Source organism: Callithrix jacchus, chromosome X (assembly GCF_049354715.1).
Source record: "Callithrix jacchus isolate 240 chromosome X, calJac240_pri, whole genome shotgun sequence".
Classification (NCBI taxonomy): Eukaryota; Metazoa; Chordata; class Mammalia; order Primates; family Cebidae; genus Callithrix; species Callithrix jacchus.
Genome location: NC_133524.1, coordinates 13,502,798 through 13,526,893, shown reverse-complemented (window position 1 = coordinate 13,526,893; position 24,096 = coordinate 13,502,798). Strand labels below are relative to the sequence as shown.

Genomic DNA, 24,096 nt, shown 5'->3' with positions numbered 1-24,096 from the left:
TCTAGTTAAGTCCAAGTTCACTATTATTGCTAGTTTCACCATCATCCTCTGAGTAGAACCTAAAAAACCCATGAAGGCAGCCATGGTTAAAGATACATATTTTTCTACCTAAACCATGCAACAGCTCATGAGAACTATCAACTTTACCCTGATCCTTAGAGAATATCAAGGTCAAAACCATGGACATGTCATAATCTCTTGACTGAGTACCTGTAAAAACACCATGGTCAATACTGAGATGAGAAACACTATGAAAATTTACTTGGGAACTTACAAATTCCTCAGTCTTAACCAGGTTTCAAAACATTATCTCTGAACTAGTAAGCAGTAACGGTACATTCTTAAAGAGGAATTATGGGAACACTATCACTTCTTACCTGAATATCTGCAAAAAAAAACAAAAAGCATGGTAACACAAATGTTAGATAGAGGTACCAACATCACTTATATAAATTTGTGAAGGTCAGAAGATCTATTGTGTGGTAAGTCCCACACCATCACTTGCCTGGATACCAACAAAGCTCCATGTTAATCCCCATTGTTAGGGTTACCTTGACCTTTAGACTGAAACCTGAAAGAGCACACTGTGACAGATGTGTTTAAGAATGCAAATTTTTCTAGCAGAGTATCTGCAGATAACTTGTGTCGCTTCCGTCTTTTCAAACCCATTAATGCTACTTCATAGTGGCAGAACCTGAAGGTCAAAACATTGTTACAGGCACCATCATCTATTGTCTGGGCACCTATAAACATCTCATGGTCATTATGGTGGTGAAGAAAGTTATCACCACTTTCCTAGATACCTGAAAAGCCCTCATTCACTCCTAAGGTTAAACACACATTACCACTAAACGAGAAAAGTGGTTAAGCTAGATGTCATGGCTACCAATACTTATTGGTAGACCCAGTATCCTTTTCTTACCTGAATACCTGCAAAACACATGATACCAACAGATGTTGAGGACATCATTATCACTTACCTAGGTTTTTGAAGATCAGATGGTCTGTAGTATGTTTAAGGTCCACATAATCACTTAGATGGATTCCGTGAAATTCCTACAAAAATGACCAATATGAGCTTCACCATTATCTCTTGACAGGAGCCTGCAAAACCATATGGCAGCAATAGTGGTTAGGGATACATCATCTACATAGACCTCAAAAAATCCCATGGTGACTAGTATTTTTAGGGGAACCATGAACTCTACCTGAATCCTAAGGTTTGGTTTTTTTTTTTTTTTTGAGACGGAGTTTCGTTCTTGTTACCCAGGCTGGAATGCAATGGCACAATCTCGGCTCACCGCAACCTCCGCCTCCTGGGTTCAGGCAATTCTCCTGCCTCAGCCTCCCGAGTAGCTGGGATTACAGGCACGCACCACCATGCCCAGCTAATTTTCTTTTTTTAAAATATTTTTAGTAGAGATGGGGTTTCACCATGTTGACCAGGATGGTCTCAATCTCTTGACCTCGTGATCCACCCGCCTCGGCCTCCCAAAGTGCTGGGATTACAGGCGTGAGCCACCGCGCCCGGCCCTGAATCCTAAGGTTTTAAGGCCAATGTTGTAGTTAGAGACTCCATCATCTCTTGACTACCAGCTGAAGAAACACATGGTGGCAACTGTGGTCAGGATACATGTCCTTCCTTCTGGACCCCTGCTAATTCCATCTATACACTCACTACAATCATTAGGGGAACCACTAACTGTACACGGACACTTAGAGAAGTCCAAGGTCAACATAGTAGTTCCACATACCGTCTATTCATTGGACACCTGCAAAAATCCACAGTTCCTACTATGGCGAGGAACTCTGTGATATCCTACCTGGATACCTGCTAATATCTTTGTCACTACTAAGTTTTGAGACAAATTTTCTTGGAACTAGGAAACAATAAAATCTAATGGTTCCTGCTTGTGTTAGGCACACACATTTCTTTCCTGAACACCTGTAAAAACACATGGCTACGAAAAGAGTTCAAGACATCATCATCGGTTTTCTAGATGTTTGGAGATCATTTGGTCACTTATGTTTTTAAGGCCCACATCATCTCAAACTAGGATACCAGCAAAGGTACATCTTTCTTGCCACTGTGAGTTTTATTGTCATCTTACTGGAACCTGCAAAATACCGTGGCTATTACTGTGGTCAGAGACATCATGATAACTTACCTAGACAATTGCAAAATCCCATGGTATCCATTCAGTTAAAGCCCATGTTATTTCTTTCCCAGTTACCAGCCAAATCTTATGTTTAGTGCTGTGGTAAATTTCACCTTTATTTACTTACTAAAACCATGCTAACAACTACAATTAGAGAGGTATTTCCTTTTATAGGACATCTGAAAATCCTGTGGGCACTACTATGGTTCAAGTCACCATTATCACCTACAGGATAACCCCAAAATCCCATATTCACTTTAAGTTTCCCATCAGCTCTTGACTGGATACTGGCAAAGCCACCTTGGTCACAGTAGTGCTTTGTGACATCATCGCTGACCTGAATACCTACAGAATTCCATGGTTTTCATAAGCTCTGAAAACTGTACAGCTGTTACATGGACATCTCCATACTGTCCAGATAGGCACCAAAGCTGGGCATACAACATCTCCCCGCAAACCTACAAAAACTCCTGGTTAGAATCAACATGGAGCTCATCTTCCACGAGAAACAAGAAGGATCCCTCTGTGCCCAGCACTGCCTGAATAATCTATTGCAAGGTGAATATTTTACCGCTGTGGAATTAGCCTCAATTGCACACCAGCTCGATGAGGAAGAGAGGATGAGAATGGCAGAAGGAGGAGTCACCAGTGAAGACTATCGCGCATTTTTACAGCAGCCTTCAGGAAACATGGATGACACAGGTTTCTTTTCTATTCAGGTCATAACCAATGCCTTGAAGTTCTGGGGTTTAGATGTGATCCCTTTAAACAGCTCTGCCTATCAAAAGCTTGGGATTAATCCTATAAATGAAAGATCTTTTATAGGTAATTATGAACAACACTGGTTTACTCTTAGAAAATTTGGAAAACTCTGGTTTAATTTGGATTCTCTCTTGGCGGGCCCAGTATTAATATCAGATACATACCTCGTGCTATTCCTGAGTAAACTGAGAAAGGAAGGCTACTCTGTATTTGTTGTTAAGGGTGATCTGCCAGACTGTGAAGCTGACCAATTCCTGCAGACCATCAGGGTCAAAGAAATAGATCACCCAAAACTTACTGAAAGAAAACTACCACAAGAAAAACAACAAAGAGACCATAAAACAGTCCTTAAAAAAGCGTCAGAAGAAACTGATGAATCCGACCTATCAGATGAAGATGAGGATTTTCAGAGGGCCCTAGCACTGAGTCGACAAGAAAGGAAGAGAGAAGATGAAGATCTTCACAGGGCTATTAAATTAAGCATGCAAGGTACTTCTGGAAACATATCGCAAGATCTTCCACAGACATCGTGTGTAACTCCTGCTTTGGAAGAGCTGAAGAAAATAAAAGACTGTTTTGAAAAGCATGAGCAAGAACAACAGCAGAGGAAACAAAAGTCAGATCCGCCAGGTCACAGTTCATGTCTACCCGATACACCGACAACAAGTCTGAGAGGAACTGACGGTGATCTCAGTGATGACAGCAACGAAGACATGATCCAGGCCACTGTCGACATGGTTATAGAAGCTGTCAGAAATAACTTGAAAATCAATGGAGAAAAGTAAGACCTGTAGAAATGATTTAGATAGTCATACTTTCCAACATTATCCTGTGTGATTACATTGTAGGATCCATCTTGGTAATCTGTCAAAGAGATGAGGAAGTAAGACTTTTAGGTGGTTTGCAAACAAAAAGAGGACAGAACTGTAGGACTAAATAATGATCGTTCAACTCCTAGCCAAAGAGATGCTCAGCAATTAATTAAATTTACAACAGCTTTCAAAATGGTCCTTCTTTTTTTTTTTTTTTGAGTATGCAATATCTAACGTGTCTAAAATTGGGGCATTTTTCGTGTATCTGTTTGTAGACCAACTAATTAGCTCTTGCCATAGAACTTTTTCTATACAGTCTCTTCTACTGCAGATAATGTGGCTCATTTTGGTTGCTTTTATTTCTCATGAACCAATTTAATATTTGAGGAAAGTATCTGTTGTCTGTGTTGATCATAGTGATAGGTTTAGAAGAGTAAACAGTTCACCCTCCAACTATGTATTCTGCACTTAAGTATATTCTGATGGTATTTCCTCTGATGACAATTTCTGTTATCTGATTCTTAACTATTTTCCACAAGTATTTTGAGAAATGGTAATATTTTCTGAGCTTTTGCTTTCTAAGCCCTCTGTGATAAGATCATTATTTCATGACTCTGGTGCATTACTTTTTTGTTGTTGTTTTTTTTTTTGAGGCAAAGTCTCACTCTGTCACCCAGTCTGTAGTGCAGTGGCGCAACCTCAGCTCACTGCAATATCCGCCTTCTGGGTTGAAGTGATTCTTGTACCTCTCAGCCTTCCAAGTATCTGGGTAACTGATAAATACCTTGGTACTACAGGCGTGTGCCAGGACGCTCAGCTTCATTTTGTAATTTTAGTAGAGACGGGTTTTCACTGTGTTGGTCAGGCTGGTCTCGAACTCAACTCAAGTGATCTGCCGCCTCGGCCTCCCAGAGTTTGGGATTAAGTCATGAGCCAACTTGAAAATCAGCCCTGTGCCAAGTATTTGAGAATGAGCAACTTTTCAAATGTGAAAACAAAGTGGTTACATCAAGATTTCAGGACATATTATTGCTTATGCAGATATCCACAAAATCATATAGTCTGTAATATGTTTAAGGACCACATCGTGCCTTACCTGGGTATCAGTAAATCTCACATTTGCGCCTACTATTAAATACCTCATCATGTACTAACTACAACCTGCAAAATTCCATAGTTAGGGACACCATAATAACTTATTTAGAAATCCCCAAATTCTAATCATGTCCACTTGGTTAAAGCCCACATTATTTCTTTCCTTAATTCCTTCCAAATCTTATATTCATAATAGTGGTTAAGCTTATCTTCATTATTTGCTGGAATCTGCAAAAAAAGCCATGGAGACAACTATAATTATACACACACCACCTCTTACCAAGATATGGGCACAACTCGTGGGCATTATCATGGTTTAGGCCAACATCATTCCCTGCTGGATATCTTCAAAAACTTATATTCACCAGAGCTCTAAGTGAAATACCTGTAAAATACCTTGGCACTTGGTTACAAGTTGTGATACATCATCTCTCATGTGGATACGTACAGAAGCCCATGAGATCAATCAGATATAGAAATACCTACCAGACCTGGAGACCCACAAATTACCCAAATTAAATGCCATAAGGACACATGATTTCCTTCCTGGGTAACTAATAAATACCTTGGTACTACCATTTTCAGTAACACATTATTCCTTCATTGCGTACCTGCAAAATCACATGATTACATTTTTAGAGACACCATCATCTCTTACCTGGTGACTTGCAAAATCCCTTGTTCACTACCGTAGTAGGTAGTGATCCATCATCTCTTAATTCCTGACCGACAAAATTTCATCATAACCTTCACAGTTAAGGGGACCATCTTCTCTTCTCTAGGCACCTGACACACCTCGTGGTCCTCTTGGGGTTAGGTTCGCCATCATATCTGGAATACCACAAAAAGCCATGTGCGCTAACATGGGAAGGAACATCATCAGCTCCTACATGTGTACCTGAGGAAATCCAATGTTAACACTTGAGTTAGGGCCACCATCCACTCTTATCTGGATAGCTAGAAAATACCATGGTCACCTGTATGATTAGGTTTATCATAACTTCTTACCTTTATGACTTCAGTATCCCATGTTTACCATCTAAGTAGAAACACCCATTTCTTACCTGGATATTTACAACATCCCACAGACACTACCACGGATATGACAACCGTCACCTTTTCACCCTATAGCTACAAAATCCCATGGGCACTACCATAATTAGGGGCATGGCCATCCTGTTTCTTGGGTTGTTTCAAAATACCATGATCACTAATGTGATGAGGGCCATGATCATCTCATATCTGAATCCCTACCAAATCCTATGGTCCATGAATCTCCTGCAGAGACCTCAAGGTGCCTTCCGCTCTGACTTCTGCCGGCCCGAATCTGAAACCAGATATGTGACCAATGTGTCTACAGACACTGCTCTGATACCGGTGTTAACTGCCTGCATGCTATCATTGTGGTGGGAGACATAAATGTACCTGGATGCTCACGGGCCCTCCACGGTCTAGGCCATCATAGAACATGCCATTTTCCCTGGCTGGCTTCCCTGTAAATCCACTGCAGTTACTCCGGTGATGCACAGTGCCACCTGAGTTCCCTGGGTACATTCAAATGAATCCACACTCATAGCGTACACATCATACATTCTCTTTAGGACAGAAATCAATAGGATTGCATGGCAGGGAGAACAGAGAGCCACTACCCTTATTTCCAAAACAGCTGTTAACCCATCACATGGTAAACTGTTCAGACAAAGGAACCTCACTTACCTAGATACATGGAGATCATCTGGTCTGTGGTGAGTCTGCTGCATACACTATCACTTAAGCAGATAGCAGACATGTCCCCTGGTGATCCTTTTCTGTCAAGATTCCCTCCTGGGAATCTGAAAAACAGAAATTATGACATATATCTCAGAAACACACAGAGTATTCTACCAGGACACCTGCAAATCAATCACGATGCTCACATCCATCATTCAACGACACTTACCAGGATCTGGAGGGGCCCGTCCAGCTGAAGGCTGTGGTTCCAGAAGACAGCATTTATTTCTACAGGACACCTGCATAATGTCCACAGTCACTGCTGTGTCTGGGAACCCCGGATCAATCCCTGCTATCTGCAGTCCCACCCCGCTCACAGGGTTAGGCATTGCTTCTGAAATATGCAGAGGAAAAATTCATGGTTTCTAGTATGCCAGGGACCCTTATCAATCCCCACCAGGACACCTGAGGTGAAATCACGGGAACAACAGGGGGCCTGACACCAGCATCACTTACCTAGACAGCTGAACCTCACGTGGCCCATGTGATGCTTTTGGTCCTCAGCAGCATTGACCTGCAGAGCAGCCGAGCTTCCCATTAAGGTTCCATGTCAGATTGATTGTGATATCACAGTAGGAATCTGAAAGACCCACGAAGACATTTGTGTAGAGGGACGTAGGATTTGCTGCCAGCGCTCCTGCAAATAATCTTATTTCCACCTTTACGGGAAACACCCACTCGACCTGGATACTTGCAGTCATCCCAGGGTGACCCTGATAGCAAAAAAACACTGTTTCTCAACACCTATAGACATCCTAGGGATAGCATGGGGGTGGGAAATACAGTGATAAATGCCTGGCTACCTGCAGTCCCTCAACACTCACAGGTTCAGCATACAGTTTCGCTGAAAGAGAAAACGGGAAATCTGGGCCAATCTAGGAATGGTGAGGACTCAATCATTTCTCACTCGAGTACCCATGAAAGAAGTCACAGTGGGAAGCTGTGTAGGGACACGTCATCACTGAAATGGGTCTCTCTGACAGTCCCACAGTATGGGCTGTGGTTTATGTCCACATCAGCATTTACCTCAGCCAGACTCTGTCTCAAAAAAAGAAAAATCATATATCCCTTATAAAAATACAAAACAAAATAGTCTTACATCCAACAAATATATAAAGCTGGAGCTCTTACCTAGATACTTATAAAATACCTTGGGAATAATAGTGGCAATTGTTTACCATTCATGTTTATCATCTCTCATGTGGATACCTACAGAAACCCGTGAGATCTACCAGATTTAGATAAACCTACCATATGTGGTTACCTAAAATTATGCAGAATAAATGGCATTGCTAGGGACAAATTATTTCTTTTCCACATAATTTTAAAACACCTAGGTACTACCATTTCTAGTTACACATTATTCCTTAATTAGATATCTGCAGAATCACATGGTCACCACATTTTTACAGACACCATCATCTCTTACCTGGGGACTTGCAAAATCCCTCATTCACTACCGTGGTTAGGATCACCATCATCTCTTAATTACTGACCTACAAAATGTCATCATAACCTTCACGGTTAAGGGTTCCACCATCTGTTTACAAGACTCCTGACAAATCTCATGGTCATTTTGTGGTTTGGTTTTGCCATCACATTTGGAATATCACAAAATGTCATGTTCAATAATATGGGAAGAAATATCATCAGCTCTTATGTGCCTACCCTGAGGAAATCCAATTTTGATACTCGAGTTAGGGCAATCATCCTCTCTTATCTGGTTATCTAGAAAGTAGCATGGTCACCCACACAATTAGGTTTATCATCAGTTCCTACCTTTATAACTTCAGCATCCCATGTTCCATTCCTAAGCAAAAACACTCATTTCTTACCTGAATATTTACGAAATCCCACTGACATTACCAGGGATGTGACCACTGGTCATCTTTTCACTCCATAGCTACAAAATCCCGAGGGCCCTACCATGGTTAGGGACAGGCCCATCATCTATGTCTTGATTCCTTCAAAATACCATGGTCAGTACAACGATGAGAGCCATGATCATCTCATATCTGAATCCCTAATAAATCCTATGGTCCGTCACTCTCCTGGAGAGACCTCAAGCTGTCCTCATACTCTGACTTCTGCCTGCCTGAACCTGAAAGCACACATGTGACAAATGTGTCCAGAGACATAGCTTTTCCACCAGGACCCTACAAACCGGCTGCTCATTATCATCATTATGGAAGCTAAAAATGTACCTGGATGCTTGCAGGCCCTCCAAGGTCTAGGTCACTGTAGGACACGCCATTCTCTCTCGCTGGCTTCCTTACACCACTGCAGTTACTCCTGTGATGCCAGGTGAGATCCCTGGGTATGTGCCAATTAATCAGCCCTCACAGAGCACATACTTCATGAATTCTCTCCAGGATAGAAATCAGTAAGATCACACGGAGAAGAGAACAGAGAGCCACTATCCTTTCTTACATCACATAGTAAACCATTCAGGCAAAGGAATCTCACTAACCTAGGTATGTGGATATTGCCATACACCATCACTTATCCAGACACCAGACATGTCTCCTGATCATGCCTACTGTTTGTCGGGATTTCCTTCCAGGAACCTTGAAAACACACAGTGACACCTACGCCTCAGAAACACACAAGATGTTCTACCAGGACACCTACAAATCATCATGCTCACATACATCACTGAAAGACTCTTTCCTCGATGCTGGCGGGGCTCACCAAGTTCAGGGCTGTTGTCCCAGAAGATACCATTTCTCTCTAGAGAACACAGGCAAAATGTCCACGGTCACTGCTGTGGCTGGGAATGCCAAATCATTACCTGTTATTTGCAGTCTCACCGTGCTCACAGGGTTAGGCGTTGTCTCTCAAACACGCAGAGGGAAGTATCACAGTTTCTGGTATGCCAAGTACACTTAGCATTTCCCACCGGGATACCTGAAATGAAATCACTGGAACAACAGAAAGGACAGACAGATACATCATCACTTAACCTAGACAGCTGAGTCTCACATGGCCTTGTGCCTTGCTTTCGGTCCTCGTCAGCAGTGACATCTGCAGAGTACCCGAGATACCCATTAACGTCCCGTGTAGGATTCATTGTAATGTCACCGTAGTTGTTTGAAAGAGGCACAAAGATATATGTGTAGAAGGACACGGGGTTGTCTGCTGGCACTCTTGCAAAGAAATGTCATTATTTCCATCTTTACAGGGACACACCCATACATCCTGGATACCCTGATAGCTGAAAACCACCATTTCTCCTCTGGAGACCTGTAGACATCCTAGGGGCAGCATAGCAACAGGGAACACAGTGATAAACATCTGGCTCCCTGCAATCCCTCAACACTCACAGAGTTCAGCATACCCTTTCCGTGAAACAGAAAATGTTAATACCCATCCTATCTGGGATTTGTAAGGACTCAGTCATTTCTTACATGAATCCCTCTGAAAGAATTCAGGGCAGGAAGGTGTGTAGGGACACAGCATGACTGAATTAGATCTCGGTGACAGTCCCTCGGTGTGGTCTGTGATTTATGTCCGCAGCAGCACCTACCTGAGCCAGACTCTGTCTCAATAAAAGAAAAGAATAGATAACATGAAATATCTACCTCCAACCAATACATAAAGCAGGAGCTCTTAGCTGGATACTTATAAAATACTGTGGTTACAATAGCAGCAGTTACTTATAATTTATGACACATCATCTCTCATGTGAATACCTACAGGATCCCATGAAATCTGCCAGAGTTAGAGAAACCTACCATACATGGAGACCTACAAATTACGCAAATTAAATACCATTGCTAGGGTCACATCATTTCTTTCCTGGGTAACTGTTATATCTTGGTACTACCATTCCATCCCATGGTCACTCTGATGGTTAGGATTATCATCATTTTTTACCTTTGTAACTTCAGCATCCCATGTTCATTTCCTAAGTAGAAACCTTCATTTTTCACCTGAATATTTACCTTATTCCTTAATTGGATTATCTGCAAAATTCCATGGTCACCACATTTTTAGAGACACCATCATATCTTCCCTGGCAACTTGCAAAATCAGATGGGTAGAAGATATATGTGTAGGAGGACACGGCTGGCGGGGGTTCCACCAGCACTCCCACAGAGAATCTTGATTATTTCCATCTTTAGCAGACAAATCCACTCGACCCACATACTTGCAGTAATCCCAGGTCAATCCTGATAGAAGAAAACCATGGTTTTTCTACGGGACAATTGTAGAAATCCTAGGGTAAGCACAGGGGTGGGGAACACAGTGATAAACGGATGGCTCCCTGCAATCCCTCAACACTCACAGAGTTCAGCATACATTTTTGTTGAAAGAGAAAATGAACAAACCTGGCCAATCGGTGATTGGAAAGGATGCAAATTTTTGTCACCTGAGTACCTGTGAAAGAAATCATCGTGGGAAGGCATATAGGGACACATCATCACTGAATAGCGTCTCTGTGACAGTGAGACACTGCAGGCTATGGTTTAGGCCCCCATCAGTACTTACCTCAGCCAGACTCTGTCTCAAAAAAAGAAAAAAGAAATAGATAACATGATAGTCTAACATCCAACAAATACACAAAGCCAGAGCTCTGAGCGGATACTTATGAAATACCTTGGTTACAGTACTCTCAGTTGCTTAAAATTTGTGACACATCATCTCTCATGTGGATACGTACAGAAATCTATGAGATCTACCAGATTTAGAAATACCATACATAGAGACCTACAAATTCCTCAGATTTAATGCCATTACTTGGGCACATCATTTCTTTCCCGGGTAACTGTTGAATACCTTGGTACTACCATTTCTAGAAACACATTATTCTTTGATTGGATATCTGCATAATCCCACAGTCACCACATTTTTGGAGACACCATCATCTCTTACCTTGCGACTTGCAAAATCCCTTCTCACTGCCGTACTATGGGTGACCATCATCTCTTAATTACTGATGGACACAATTTCGTCACAACCTTCATGGTTACAGGGACCATCATCTCTTTACTGGAACCCTGAAAAAAATCACGGTCATTTTGGGGTAGGTTTGCCATCATATCTGGAATACCATAAAAAGCCATGTGCACTAACATGGGAAGGGACATCGTCAGCTCCTACATGCGTACCTGAGGAAACCCAATGTTAATACTTGAGTTAGGGCCACCATTCACTCTTATCTGGGTATCTAGAAAATCCCACAGTCACCCCAATGGTTAGGATTATCATCTTTTTTTTTACCTTTATAACTTCAGGATCCCATTCTCACTTCCTAAGTAGAAACCCTCATTTTTTACAAAATTCCACAGACATTAACATAGATAGGGCCAATATCATCTTTTTAGTCTATAGCAACAAAATCCCATGGGCGCTACCAGGGTTAGAGACATGTTCATCATCTGTTTCTTGGATTCCTTCAAAATACCATGGTCACCACAATGATGACAGCCATCATCATCTCATACCTGCATACCTACCAAATCCTGTGGTCTGAGTGCCTTCTACAGAGATTTCAAGGCTGTTCTCATGCTCTGACTTCTCCCTTCCTGAACCTGAAACCACATGTTTGACAAATGTGTCTATGGACACAGCTTTTCCACTAGGGCCCTGCATACCACCTGCTCTCTATCATCATTGTGGGAGCCAAAAATGTACCTAGATGCCTGTGGGCCCTCCAAGGTCTAGGCCATTGTAGGATACGCCATTTTCCCTGGCCAGCTTCCCTGCAAATCCACCGCAGTTACTCCTGTGATGCACAGTGCCAAATGAGTTCCCTGGATACGTTCCAATAAATCAGCACTGACAGAGCATATACTTTCTCTCCAGGACACAAATGAACAGGATTGCATGGCAAGTAGAATGGGGAGCTGCTCCCCTTTCTTTCCAAATTAGCTGTTAACCCATCACATGGTAAACTGTTCAGGCCGAGGAACCTCACTTACCTATATATGTGGAGATCACCTGGTCTGTGGTGAGTTTACCACACACACCATCACCTTACCCAGATAGCAGACACATTCCTGGATTGTGACTCCTGTTTATCGGGATTTCCTCATGAAAACCTGGAAAACCTACACTGAGACATATGCCTCTGAAACACACAGGGTGGCTCATATTTGTGATCCCAGTACTTTGGGGGCCGAGAAAGGTGGATCACCTGAGGTCTGGAGTTTGAGACTAGCCTGCCCAAAATGGTGAAATTCTATCTCTACTAGTAATATAAAAAGTAGCCAGGGGTAGTGGCACACATATATATTCCCAGCAACTTGGGAGGCTGAGGCAGGAAATTCGCTTGAACACAGGAGACCAAGGTTGGAGTGAGGCGATCCTGCGCCACTGCACTCCAGCCTGGGCAACAAGAGCTTAACTCTATCTCAAAAAAAAAAAAGAGAGAGAGAAAAAAGAAAAAGAAACACACAGGTGTTCTACCAGGACACCTGCAAATCAGGATGCTCACATCCATTATTCAACGACTCTTACCTGGATGGTGGCAGGGACCCCCAAACTCAGGGCTGTGGTCCCAGAAGACAGAATTTCTCTCTATAGGACACTAGCAAAACGTTCATGGTCACTGCTGTGGTTGAAAACGATGGATGTTACCTGGTATTGCAATCCCAGTGCACTCACAGGGTTAGGCATTATCTCTGAAATATGCAGAGGGAAAACTCACAGTTTCAAGTATGCCAGGGACTCTTATCATTTCTGACTGGGACACCTGAAGTGAAATCAGGGGAACAACAGGGAGGCCTACACCATCATCACTTACCTAGACAGCTGAAACTCAACGTGTCCCATGTGATGCTTTCGGTCCTCATCCATGCTAACCTGCAGAGCAGCCGAGCTTCCCATTAAGGTCCCATGTTGGATTGTGATGTCACGGTAGGAATCTGAAAGAGGCACCAGCACACATGTATAGAAGGACACAGGGTTTTGGTGAGGAATCCTGCAAAAAATCTTGCTTATTTCCATCTTTAGGGGACACACCCACTCAACCTGTATACTTGCAGTAATTCCAGGTCGACCCTGATAGAAGAAAACCACCACTTCTCAACTGGACCCCTATAGACATTAAAGGGGTAGCACAGGTCAGGGGAATAAAGTGATAAACACCTGACTCCCTGCAATCCCTCAACACTCCCAGGGTTCAGCATACATTTTCAATGAAACAGAAAATGGGAAAACCCGACCTATCTGTGACTGGTAAGGATTCAACCACTTTCCACCTGAATAAGGTGGGAAGGCATGCAGGGACACATGGTCACTGAATTGTGTCTCTGTGACAGTCCGACGCTGCGGGCTGTGGTTTCGGCCCCCTTTAGCACTTACCTCAGCCAGATGCTGTCTCGAAGAAAGAAAGAAAGAGATAACACGGAAGTCTTACATCCAACCAATATATAGAGCCAGAGCTCTTAGCTGGATACTTATACAATACCTTGGATACAGGAGTGGCAGTTGCTTAAAATTTGTGACACGTCATCTCTGTGGATGCCTATAGAAACCCATGAGAGCTACCAGATTTAGAAATACCATACATAGAGACCTGCAAATTACACATATTAAATGCCATTGCTAGGGACACATCATTTCTTTTCTTTGTACTGAACAAACCCCTTGTTTACTACAGTGGTTAGGATCACCATCATCTCTTCATCATTGACCGAGAAAATTTCATCATAACCTTCACGCTTAAGGGGACCATCATCTCTTTACCAAACCCCTGACAAATCTCACTGTCACTTTCGTGGTCAGGTTCACCATCACATCTGGAATACCACAAAACGCCAAGTTCACTAATATGGAAAGAGACATTATCAGCTCCTATGTGCCCACCTCACGAAACCCAATTTTGGTACTCGAGTTACAGCCACCATCTTCTCTTATCTGGATTTCAAGAAAATACCATGGTCATCCCATGGTTAGGTTTATCATCATTTCCTACCTTTATAACTTCGGCATCCCATATCCAGTTCCTAAGGAGAAATACTCATTTCATACCTGGATATTTATAAAATCCCATAGGCATTACCATGTATATGGTCACTGTAATTTTTATTCTATAACTACAAAATCACATGGGCACTACCATGGTTACGGACATGTCCATTATCTGTTCCTTGAATTCCTTCAAAATACCATGGTCACTACAATGATGACAGCCACGATCATCTCATACCTGAATCCCTACCAAATCCTATGGACCCTGAATCTCCTGGAGAGACCTCAAGGCTGCCCTCATTCTCTAACTTCTGCCTGCTTGAATCTGAAACCACATGTGTGACAAACGTTACTAAGGACACAGCTTTTTCACCAGGACCCTACAAACCGCCTGCTCGCTATCATTATTATGGGAGCCAAAAATGTACCTGGATGCTCGCAGGCCCTCCAAGGTCTAGGCCATCATAGGACACACCATTTTTCCTGGCCAGCTTCCCTGCAAATCCACCGCAGTTACTCCTGTGATGTAGAGTGCCACGTGAGTTCCCTGGGTACATTTCAAACAATCAGCACTGACAGAGCATATACATCAAACTTCCTCCCTAGGACAGAAATGAACAGGATCACATGGCAAGGAGAATAGGGAGCTGCTCCCCTTTCTTTCCAAAATAGCTGTTAACCCATCAAATGGTAAACCGTTCAGACAAAGGAATCACACTTACCTAGATATGTGGAGATTACCTGGTCTGTGGTGAGTTTACCATGCACATCATCACTTACCCAGATACCAGACATGTCCCCTGATCATGACTCCTGTTTGTCCGGATTTCCTTGCGAAAGCCTGGAAAACCTACATTGAGATACATGCTACAGAAACACATGAGGGGCCAGGCATGGTGGCTCACACTTGTAACCCAACACTTCGGGAAGCCAAGGCAGGCGGATCACCTGAGGTCAGGAGTTCAAGACCAGCCTGCCCAAAGTGATGAAACTCTGTCTCTACTAGTAATACAAAAATTATCTGGGGGTAGTGGCGCTTGCCTGTAATCCCAGCAACTCAGGAGGCTGAGGCAGAAGAATTACTTGAACACAGAAGGCAGAAGTTGGAGTGAGCTGAGATTGTGCCATTGCACTCTAGCCTGGGCAACAATAACAGAACTCCATCTCAAAAAAAAAAAAAAAAAAAAGGAAGAAAGAAAGAAAGAAAGAAAAGAAACGCACAAGCTTATTCTACCAGGACACTTGCAAATCACAAGGCTTACATCCATCATTCAACGACTCTTACCTGGATGCTGGGGGCCCCCACAAGCTTAAGACCATGGTCCCAAAAGACAGCATTTCTCTCTACAGACACCTGCAAAATGTCAATGGTCATTGCTATAGCTGGGAATGCCAGACCATTACCTGGTACTTGCAGTCCTACCTAGCTCATGCGGTTGGTGGTTTTCTGAAATATGCCAAGGGAAAACTCATGGTTTCCAGTATGCCAGGGACTCTTATTTCTGACCGGGACACCTGAAGCAAAATCACAGGAACAACAGGGAGGCCGGACACCATCATCACTTACCTAGAAAGCTGAACCTCACATGGCCCATGCGTTGCTTTTGGTCCTCCTCAACGCTGACCTCTGAAGAGCAGCCATGCTTCCCCTTAAGCATCCATGTTGGATTAATTGTGATGTCATGGTAGAAATCTGAAAGAGGTACCAAGATGTACATTTAGAAGGACACGGGGTTTTCCACCGGGACTCCTGCAGAGAAACTTGATGATTTCCATCTTTACAGGACAGACTCACTCAACTCGGATACTTGCAGTAATCCTAGGTAGACCCTGATAGCAGATAGACATTATTTCTTGACTGCACACCTGTAGAAATCCCAGTGGCAGCACAGGGGTGGGGAATACGGTGATAAATACCTGGCTCCGTTTAATCCCTCAACACTCACAGGGTTCAGCATATACTTTCATTGAAACAGAAAATGGGAAAACCCAGACTATCTGGGAATGGTAAGGATTATATCATTTCTCACCTGAGTACCTGTGGAGGAAATCATGGCGGGAAGGCATGGAGGGACACATCATTACTGAACTGGATCTCTCTGACGGTCCCACACTGCGGGCTGTGGTTTAGGCCTACATCAGCACTTACCCCAGCCACTCTGTCTCAAAAAAAGAAAACAATAGAAAAACATGAAAGCCTTACAAACAATAAATAAATAAAGCTAGAGCTTTTAGCTGGATACTTATAAAATACCTTGGTTACAATGGTGGCAACTGGTTACAATTTGTGTCACAGCATCTCTCATGGGGATACCTACAGAGGCCCATGAGATCTACCAGATTTAGAGAAACCTCCATACATGGTAACCTACAAATTACCCAGATTAAATGCCATTGCTAAGGACACATCATTTCTTTCCAGGGTAACTGATATATACCTTGTTACTACCATTTCTAGTAACACATTATTCCTTGATTGGATATCCGCGAAATCCTATGGTCACCACATTTTTAGAGACACCATCATCTCTTACCTGGTTATTTGCAAAGTCGCCAGTTCATTACTGTGGTTAGGATCACCATCATCTCTTAATTACTGACCAACACAACTTCATCATAACCTTCACAGTTAAAACACCATCATCTCTTTACTAGATCCCTGACAAATCTCATGGTCATTTTGTGGTTTGCTTTGCCATAATGTTTGGAATACCATAAAATGCCATGTTCACTAACATGGTAAGAAACATCTTCAGCTCCTATGTCCTTACCTGAGGAAACCTAATTTTGGTACTGGAGTTAGGGCCATTATCCTCTCTTATCTGGATATCTAGAAAATATCATGTTCACATCCACTGTTAGGATTATCATCATTTCTTACCTTTATAACTTCAGTATCCCATGTTCACTTCCTAAGTAGAAACACTCATTTCTTACCTGGATATTTACAAAATCCCATGGACATTACCCTGGATATGGCCACTGTCATCTTTTCACTCTATAGCTACAAAATCCCATGGGCACTATCATGTTTAGGGACAGGCCCATCATCTGTTTCTTGGATGGCTTCAAAATACCACGGTCACTACAATGATGAGGGCCATGATCATCTCGTACCTGAATCACTACCAAATCCTATGGTCCGTGAATCTCTTGGAGAGACCTCAAGCCTCCTCCCACTGTGACTTCTACCTGGCTCACCAGCCTCAGTGCTTGCTCTGTCTCCTCCTCCTATATTACATCAACATTCTAATCAGCTTAACTTCCATTACATTCCTTTTTCGCCTGGTTAGCTGTAGCACAGTGCTCACACCAGTCCTTACCATCTGATGATAACTGATTACTGTCATCTCCTTGTAACTTAGTGTTCCTTGGCCTTAAAACTGGCCACAGTGGGAGTAGCAACTAGGGTTTTTATTTTAGGAGAACCAGTTATGAAGTTCTCCCAGATGTGCTGATGAATAAAGTAATAAACAAAAAGAAGTACTACTGAATATTAACACCTCAATCTTTGATTTTTTTCATTAATTTGATGTGACTTTTGAGGATGAATGTGTCAGTTCACTCCATACATGCCTAAATATCTATCATCTTTCCAAATTTTTATACTTAATGAATAAAATGGATAAACTTTTATTACAAATTAGATAATATTAATGCTAACCAAGGACTTACATAATCTCAATATATCCAAAATTCATAAACTTGCTGAAAAAGACAATAATTATGTGTATATAATTGCTGGGAAAAAACTAATATTTAAAAAATTAAATGTATTACTAGACCTAGCAAAAGAAAATCGAGATATACTCACTGATATATGTATGTGACATGTACATTTATACACCACATACATACACATCCTTACCTTTTTTTTGCCAGAGAAAATACTGCTTCTTTGCCATGTAAATTTCTTCCTGTGCTCTTTATGAAAACCTAAATTTCCATCAGTGACCACATTTAGATTTCATGAGATTCTTAGTCACGAATTCCTTTGAAAACCAAGTAAATATCAAGAGAGAGAAGCAGCACCCTATAGCCCCTCTTTTTAGTTTCACAGTGTGGAAGCCAATTTTATTGTAATTCTGGAGGGGAAAAAAAAAATCACCATGTGGCTATAATTCTGATGACTGCTTCCTTAGATTGCCCAGAGACTAGCAGATGTAGAATGAAATAAATAAAGGCTATTTTTTTCATGTGTGAGGTGGTTTCCAATTAATACTTCTTTATTTGTCTTTGCAACTCCACTTTTTCCCAACCTTTCCTGATAATAGAATACCAATAAACTAAATGGACTATGGTGATTGTAACTATAAAACTGATATGCCATTAGGCAATTTTTCCTTCTTAAGGAAAATGTTCTAGTTTTTCAAGGTTATTCTTAGCTACTACCTACTTCTACTCAGCAAAGTCAACCATCAGCCATGGAAAACAATACTGCGGCCACAGTTAAAACAATGGCAGGGGCATGAACAACACCTGAGAATGCTGCTCTGTCTCTTATACCTACTTCTCATCCAACCCAACCCTTTAGTTTTCCAAAATGAAAAATATTACCTTTTTTGCTAGTAATGATCTTGTTAACTTTCATTGACTGAATTTCCATGGAATTATGTCCTAGTTGGCAGGGAATTAAATGTGATTTAAAATTATAATGTGCTACGAAGTGAATTTTTATGTCCAAAGCTCACGAAGTCATATTCATTAGGGGCTTTTCCTTTATATTCTGACTTAAATGAAGACAATGTTTGCAGTCGTATGTATTCGTAAGGTGGTGATAGGGTAACTGAAGAGCTTGCCTCTCTGTGTTTATCAACATCTGGTGACAAGAGACATCTGATCTCTGGTTTAGGCTAAGCAGAGGACAAAGTCTGGCATTTGGGTTCCAGCTATGCCACACCTTGACTTTGCAAGGCCCTCTGCCTTTAGTAGCCTTGTACCTTCTCTCAGGGCATGATTTAGGTGACTTCCAAAATTAATTCTGTATGTTTCATGACTTACCTGTTATACAATTATATCCATGTCTGGATATAACTGTAATACCATATAACTTTTACTTTTATATATGTATATACAGTGAACCCTTGAACATGGGCTGCTATGCAGGTCGCCCCTTTTTTTTCTTGAAACTAAATACATTTTAATAGAAAACAAAATACAAAATAACTCTTTTCAGAAAACAGAAATGTTTAATCCTTTTTCCACAAATTAGAACTTGCTTTATCCTCAGAGCATAGTTTGATATGCGTGCGCACATACTTAAGTTTCACAGTGTTCATTAGACTGGTATTGCAGTGCAGGGTGTGGGAGCAGTTCACCGCAGGAGGAAACGACATGGAAAAAGCCACACCTCTGAATGGTCATTCGGAAATTCAACAGTTTTCTAATTCTTTCTTGTTACTTATTACTTCAAATTATTCTTTATCATAATCTTTCTTTTGAGGGGAGACAATTATTAAGAGAAGTGCAGCCATGGAAAGAATTTTTCTTTCCCACCTTTACTGCAGGAGCCCAAAATGTTCTCAGTCAAACCCACCCACCCACTTCCGGAAACATGTCAACCAGGGTGATCAATCTGTCACCCGAAACTTCCCTTTCTCCCAGTATACTGTGCTACCAAATTCTCTGAATTCCCTGAACCTCAAAATTCCAAGTATCAAAGCCAGTGCCAGGAGTCAAACCTGAAAGATAAAAGCAGAGAAGTTTCCCTCTGCCAGTGCTAGGTTTCCTCTTCTCAATAACAATTATAATAACAATCATTTTAAAAATCCTGGTTCTCTGTAATTACAGAAAAGGAAAGACTATTTGCCAGGATCGTTCCCTCTCCTTTCCTTGTTCCTGCCCCACATCCCTCCGCCAACAAAGCTTTTCCTCCCACACAAGGACTGGACCACGCGTGACCCCAGTGGCGCCACTTCTCCTGAGGGTACTCTGCAGCCGTCCTCTAACCAAACCCAGCCCTGGTAAGATGGGGAAAAGGAGACAGAGACAGGAAGGTGCTCGCATGCGTGAGGTCATGGCAGGGGCTCTGTGAGAACTTGTGAGTGACCTCCAGGGCACCCTAATTCTTGATCACTCATGATTGCCTGGCTTCTGCCCGCCTCCACAACCCTGGCCTTCGATAGTGGGGTGCTGAGTGAAGGGGAACCTGCCCAGAATGAGGGCCCAGGAAAGAGGGGAGAATGGGGCTCTTTCACAGTCAGTGATTCAATCTCAGCTCATCGAAGGACTGCAACTGGAGGCTTTCCACCACTACCCCAGTCCGTTCCAAAGATAAAAAATTAATGTTCCTGATTTTCTTGTGTAATTCAAGTTACCAGAAGGTTACAGGCCATGAACTGCATGCTCAAGATGCTGCTCATCTGCCCGATGTACAGGCCCACGAGCTCACTGGAGGAGCCGTAGGCAGGTACACTGCAATAACTGTTCCTGATGTCCCAGACGCGCACCGAGTTGTCCATGGAGGCAGAGGCAATCAAGCCGCTGTCTGGACTGAAGGTGAGGCTGGTGATATTGTCTGTGTGGCCTCTCAGCTCTTTATAAAGGGTCCCAGAGGCCAAGTCCCACAGCTTCAACCGCTGGTCCTTGCCAGCAGACGCCAAGTACTTACTGTTAGGAGAAAAGGCAAGAGAAAGCACAGGGCCATGGTGGCCTGTGAAAAGCCTCACCAAGTTCCCCTACTGCGCGCTCCATAGCCAGACGGTCTTGTTGGTTGAGCCCGTAGCTAAGTAGTTTGAATTAGGGTGGAATTTGACACAGGCCACATCTGCCAGGTGTCCTGCATATATCCTCAGCGGGTATGTCCGATCAAATGACCACAGTCTGGCGGTGCAATCGTGGGACCCGCTGGCGAAGTACAGGCTATATGGACTGATGCCCAGATCCCACACGGGACAGGCATGTCCTTGGTACAACACAGTGTTGGTGAAACTCCCCAGATCCCAGTATCTGATGGGCATGTCTTCAGAACAAGAGAGCAACCCTGAGCTGTCCGCGAGGAACCTCGTGCTGTATACCAGTCCGCAGTGTCCCCACAGTATCTTCATCTCTGTGCCTGCATTATCATCCTCATCATCCTCCTCCTCCAGAATATCACAAGCCAAATGGATGCGGGACACGTCTACTTGATGGGGCTCTGATTTTAACTTCTTGGATCGTAAACTCCAAAGCTTTATACAGGAGTTGTCAAACCCAGTGGCAAGTAGTTTGCTATCGGGGGAGATTTCTGCAGTGTTCAACAGGTGCTCTGTGTTATAGAAGGCATAGAAGCAGATGGTAGTGATGGAGGGAGGCCCATCTTTGATGCGCTTAATGCTCTCCTGTAAGACCTCCAGGGTAGCCTCGTTCTGTAGAATAGGGCTGGGCATGTCAGGGGGCTCCAAGCTGTTGTTCTCACTGCAGGAGGAGCTGCCACTGGCATATAGCTGGTAGTATGTTCTCTTGGCAGGCTGCACGTCAAGATGAATACGTAAGGTGAGAACTCTGCACAGGGCAGTATTGTCACTTCGGAGGTAGCGGATAAGGTAGTTGTAGCTGTCTTCTTGGAGACGGACCACGTACTTGTTATCTAGGAATGCTCGAAGCTTGAAGTTAGACAGGATGTCCTGGATGGTTTGAGTGGTCTGTAGCTGCTCAATGACATCCTTCTGGCTAGCGTTCTGCAGAAACATTCCATGGAAGTGGCTGTAAAAACTTTCCACTGTGCTCTTCGGACTGTTCTGGACCAGGCTGAGATGGAGGTAGACAAAGAGAGGATAGAGGAGAGGCATCACTTCATGGCTATGCTGGGAATCAGAATCGGTGAGAAAATTCTGCAGTCATCCAAACTGGACTTCATATTGCTGGGGTTCCGCCTGGCAAGGGGCTGCAGACACTATGTTGGCACAAGCAGATTCTGATTGCACCGTCAGATTGGCCGCCATCTCTTCAGCAGTCTGTGACAGCCACAGTCCTTGTTTCAGGGGACCATCGGAGTCCACATACTGCCGGCATTTGAGGTAGCAGGACACTGCCATCTGAATCTGTACGCGCTTGTTTCATGACTGAACATCACAAGGGGCTCCACCTCCCCCCGCTGCCGCCGTCTCCGGTATTAGGTTGCTTCTGCCTCCATAGTCTCTGCCGCAAGGTCTCGCTCCGATGGCCGGCCAGCTCAGCTGGGCCCCCACACCCCGTGCCCCGCAGCCCCTGCCGCCACTTTGGGCGGTGGCTCCATGACTCACAGGTCCACTTTTATGCAGATTTCTTTCTGCCTCTGCCATCTTGAGACAGCAAGATCAACCTATCCTTTTCCTCCTCCTCCTCTGCCTACTTAACACAAAGACAGTGAGGATAAAGACCTTTATGATAAGCCACTTCCACTTAATGAATGGTAAATATATTTTTTCTTCCTTATAGTTAATAACATTTTATTTTCTCTAGGTTACTTTACTGTAAGAATACAGTGTGTAATACATATAACATGCAAAATATGTGTTAACCAACTGTTTATGTTGCCAGTTAGGCTTCTGATCAACAGTAGGCTATTAGTAGGTAAATGTGCAGGGAGTCAAAAGTCACACAGATTTTCAGCTGTGTAGGGGGCTGGTATTCCTAACACTCAGGTTGTTAAGGGTCAACTGTATCATATAATATATATCCTATATATAACAGTATAGATATTAACAATTATTTTATTTTATATAAACTTGGAACTCCTGAGATTGATACTAAAATTACTATCTTTGTACTTAAAAAAAAATCAACCACCCCTCAAAACAGGCTGCCACTTCTAAGCTATACTATTTATCTTAAATATGAAACACTATTATATTGTACCCATTTTTAGAAGCAGACATTACAATAATCAGAATTTCTGGGCGCAGTGAAAAATATCAGTATCTGCATACGCGGATTTGTGTATCATTTAACAGACATTTACAAAGCTGAGTATTGTTAAGGATGATAAGAATCAAAGGTTTGTTGTTTGTTTTTCATATAGCTGGTGGTATTTTTCGTTTTTGTTGTCAAATTTTGCTGTATCAAAATACCAGTGCATTTCAGGGAGGTACTTTTCTTCTCTGGTTTTTTTGGTTTGTTTCTTTCATACAGAAAAATGTTGCCACTTATCAAGGGGAATGATTAAACATATGAAGTAGTCATATGATGAAGTATATAAAAAAATCATTAAAAATCATACTTTAGAAAATATCAAATACCAACTCAAGGGTATGCAGCTTGGGTAACGGTTGCATCAAAATCTCAGAAATCACCACTAAAGAACTTACTCGTGTAACCAAACACTACCTATTCCCCAAAAATCTGTTGAAATAAAAAATAAACTTGGTTTATCAAATCTGAAAAAAAAGGAAAATACCAACTGACCTGCTAAAATGACCATGAAATGATATTGTGGGGAGAGAAAAAGATAAAAGTGATATACACAGAATAAATTCAATTACATTTAAAATGTATTTACATGCAAAAAAATAAGTAGCAAAGAAATACACTCAACAGTCATCTCTGAGGTGAAATCATGGGAACAACAGGGGGCCTGACACCAGCATCACTTACCTAGACAGCTGAACCGCTCTGTAGACATT

At 42.5% G+C, this 24,096-nt stretch overlaps 1 protein-coding gene and 1 pseudogene across 2 annotated transcripts; one reads left to right on the top strand and one right to left on the bottom strand.

The window, feature by feature from the left end:
- The first annotated feature begins 2,525 nt into the window (after positions 1 to 2,525).
- Positions 2,526 to 4,018, top strand: ATXN3L (ataxin 3 like). Its single transcript, XM_008988951.5, has one exon. The coding sequence runs from the start codon at positions 2,645 to 2,647 to the stop codon at positions 3,704 to 3,706; it is 1,062 nt and encodes a 353-aa protein (XP_008987199.3). The 5' UTR covers positions 2,526 to 2,644; the 3' UTR covers positions 3,707 to 4,018.
- Positions 4,019 to 19,629: 15,611 nt separating this feature from the next.
- LOC100387958 (TAF5-like RNA polymerase II p300/CBP-associated factor-associated factor 65 kDa subunit 5L pseudogene) lies at positions 19,630 to 24,074 on the bottom strand (annotated as a pseudogene). Its single transcript, XR_013531696.1, has one exon. The product of XR_013531696.1 is annotated as a TAF5-like RNA polymerase II p300/CBP-associated factor-associated factor 65 kDa subunit 5L pseudogene (transcript).
- Positions 24,075 to 24,096: the final 22 nt, after the last annotated feature.

Coding starts and splice junctions, on each gene's coding strand:
- ATXN3L (XM_008988951.5), top strand. CDS start 2,645: ATGGAGCTCATCTTCCACGAGAAACAAGAAGGATCCCTCTGTGCCCAG.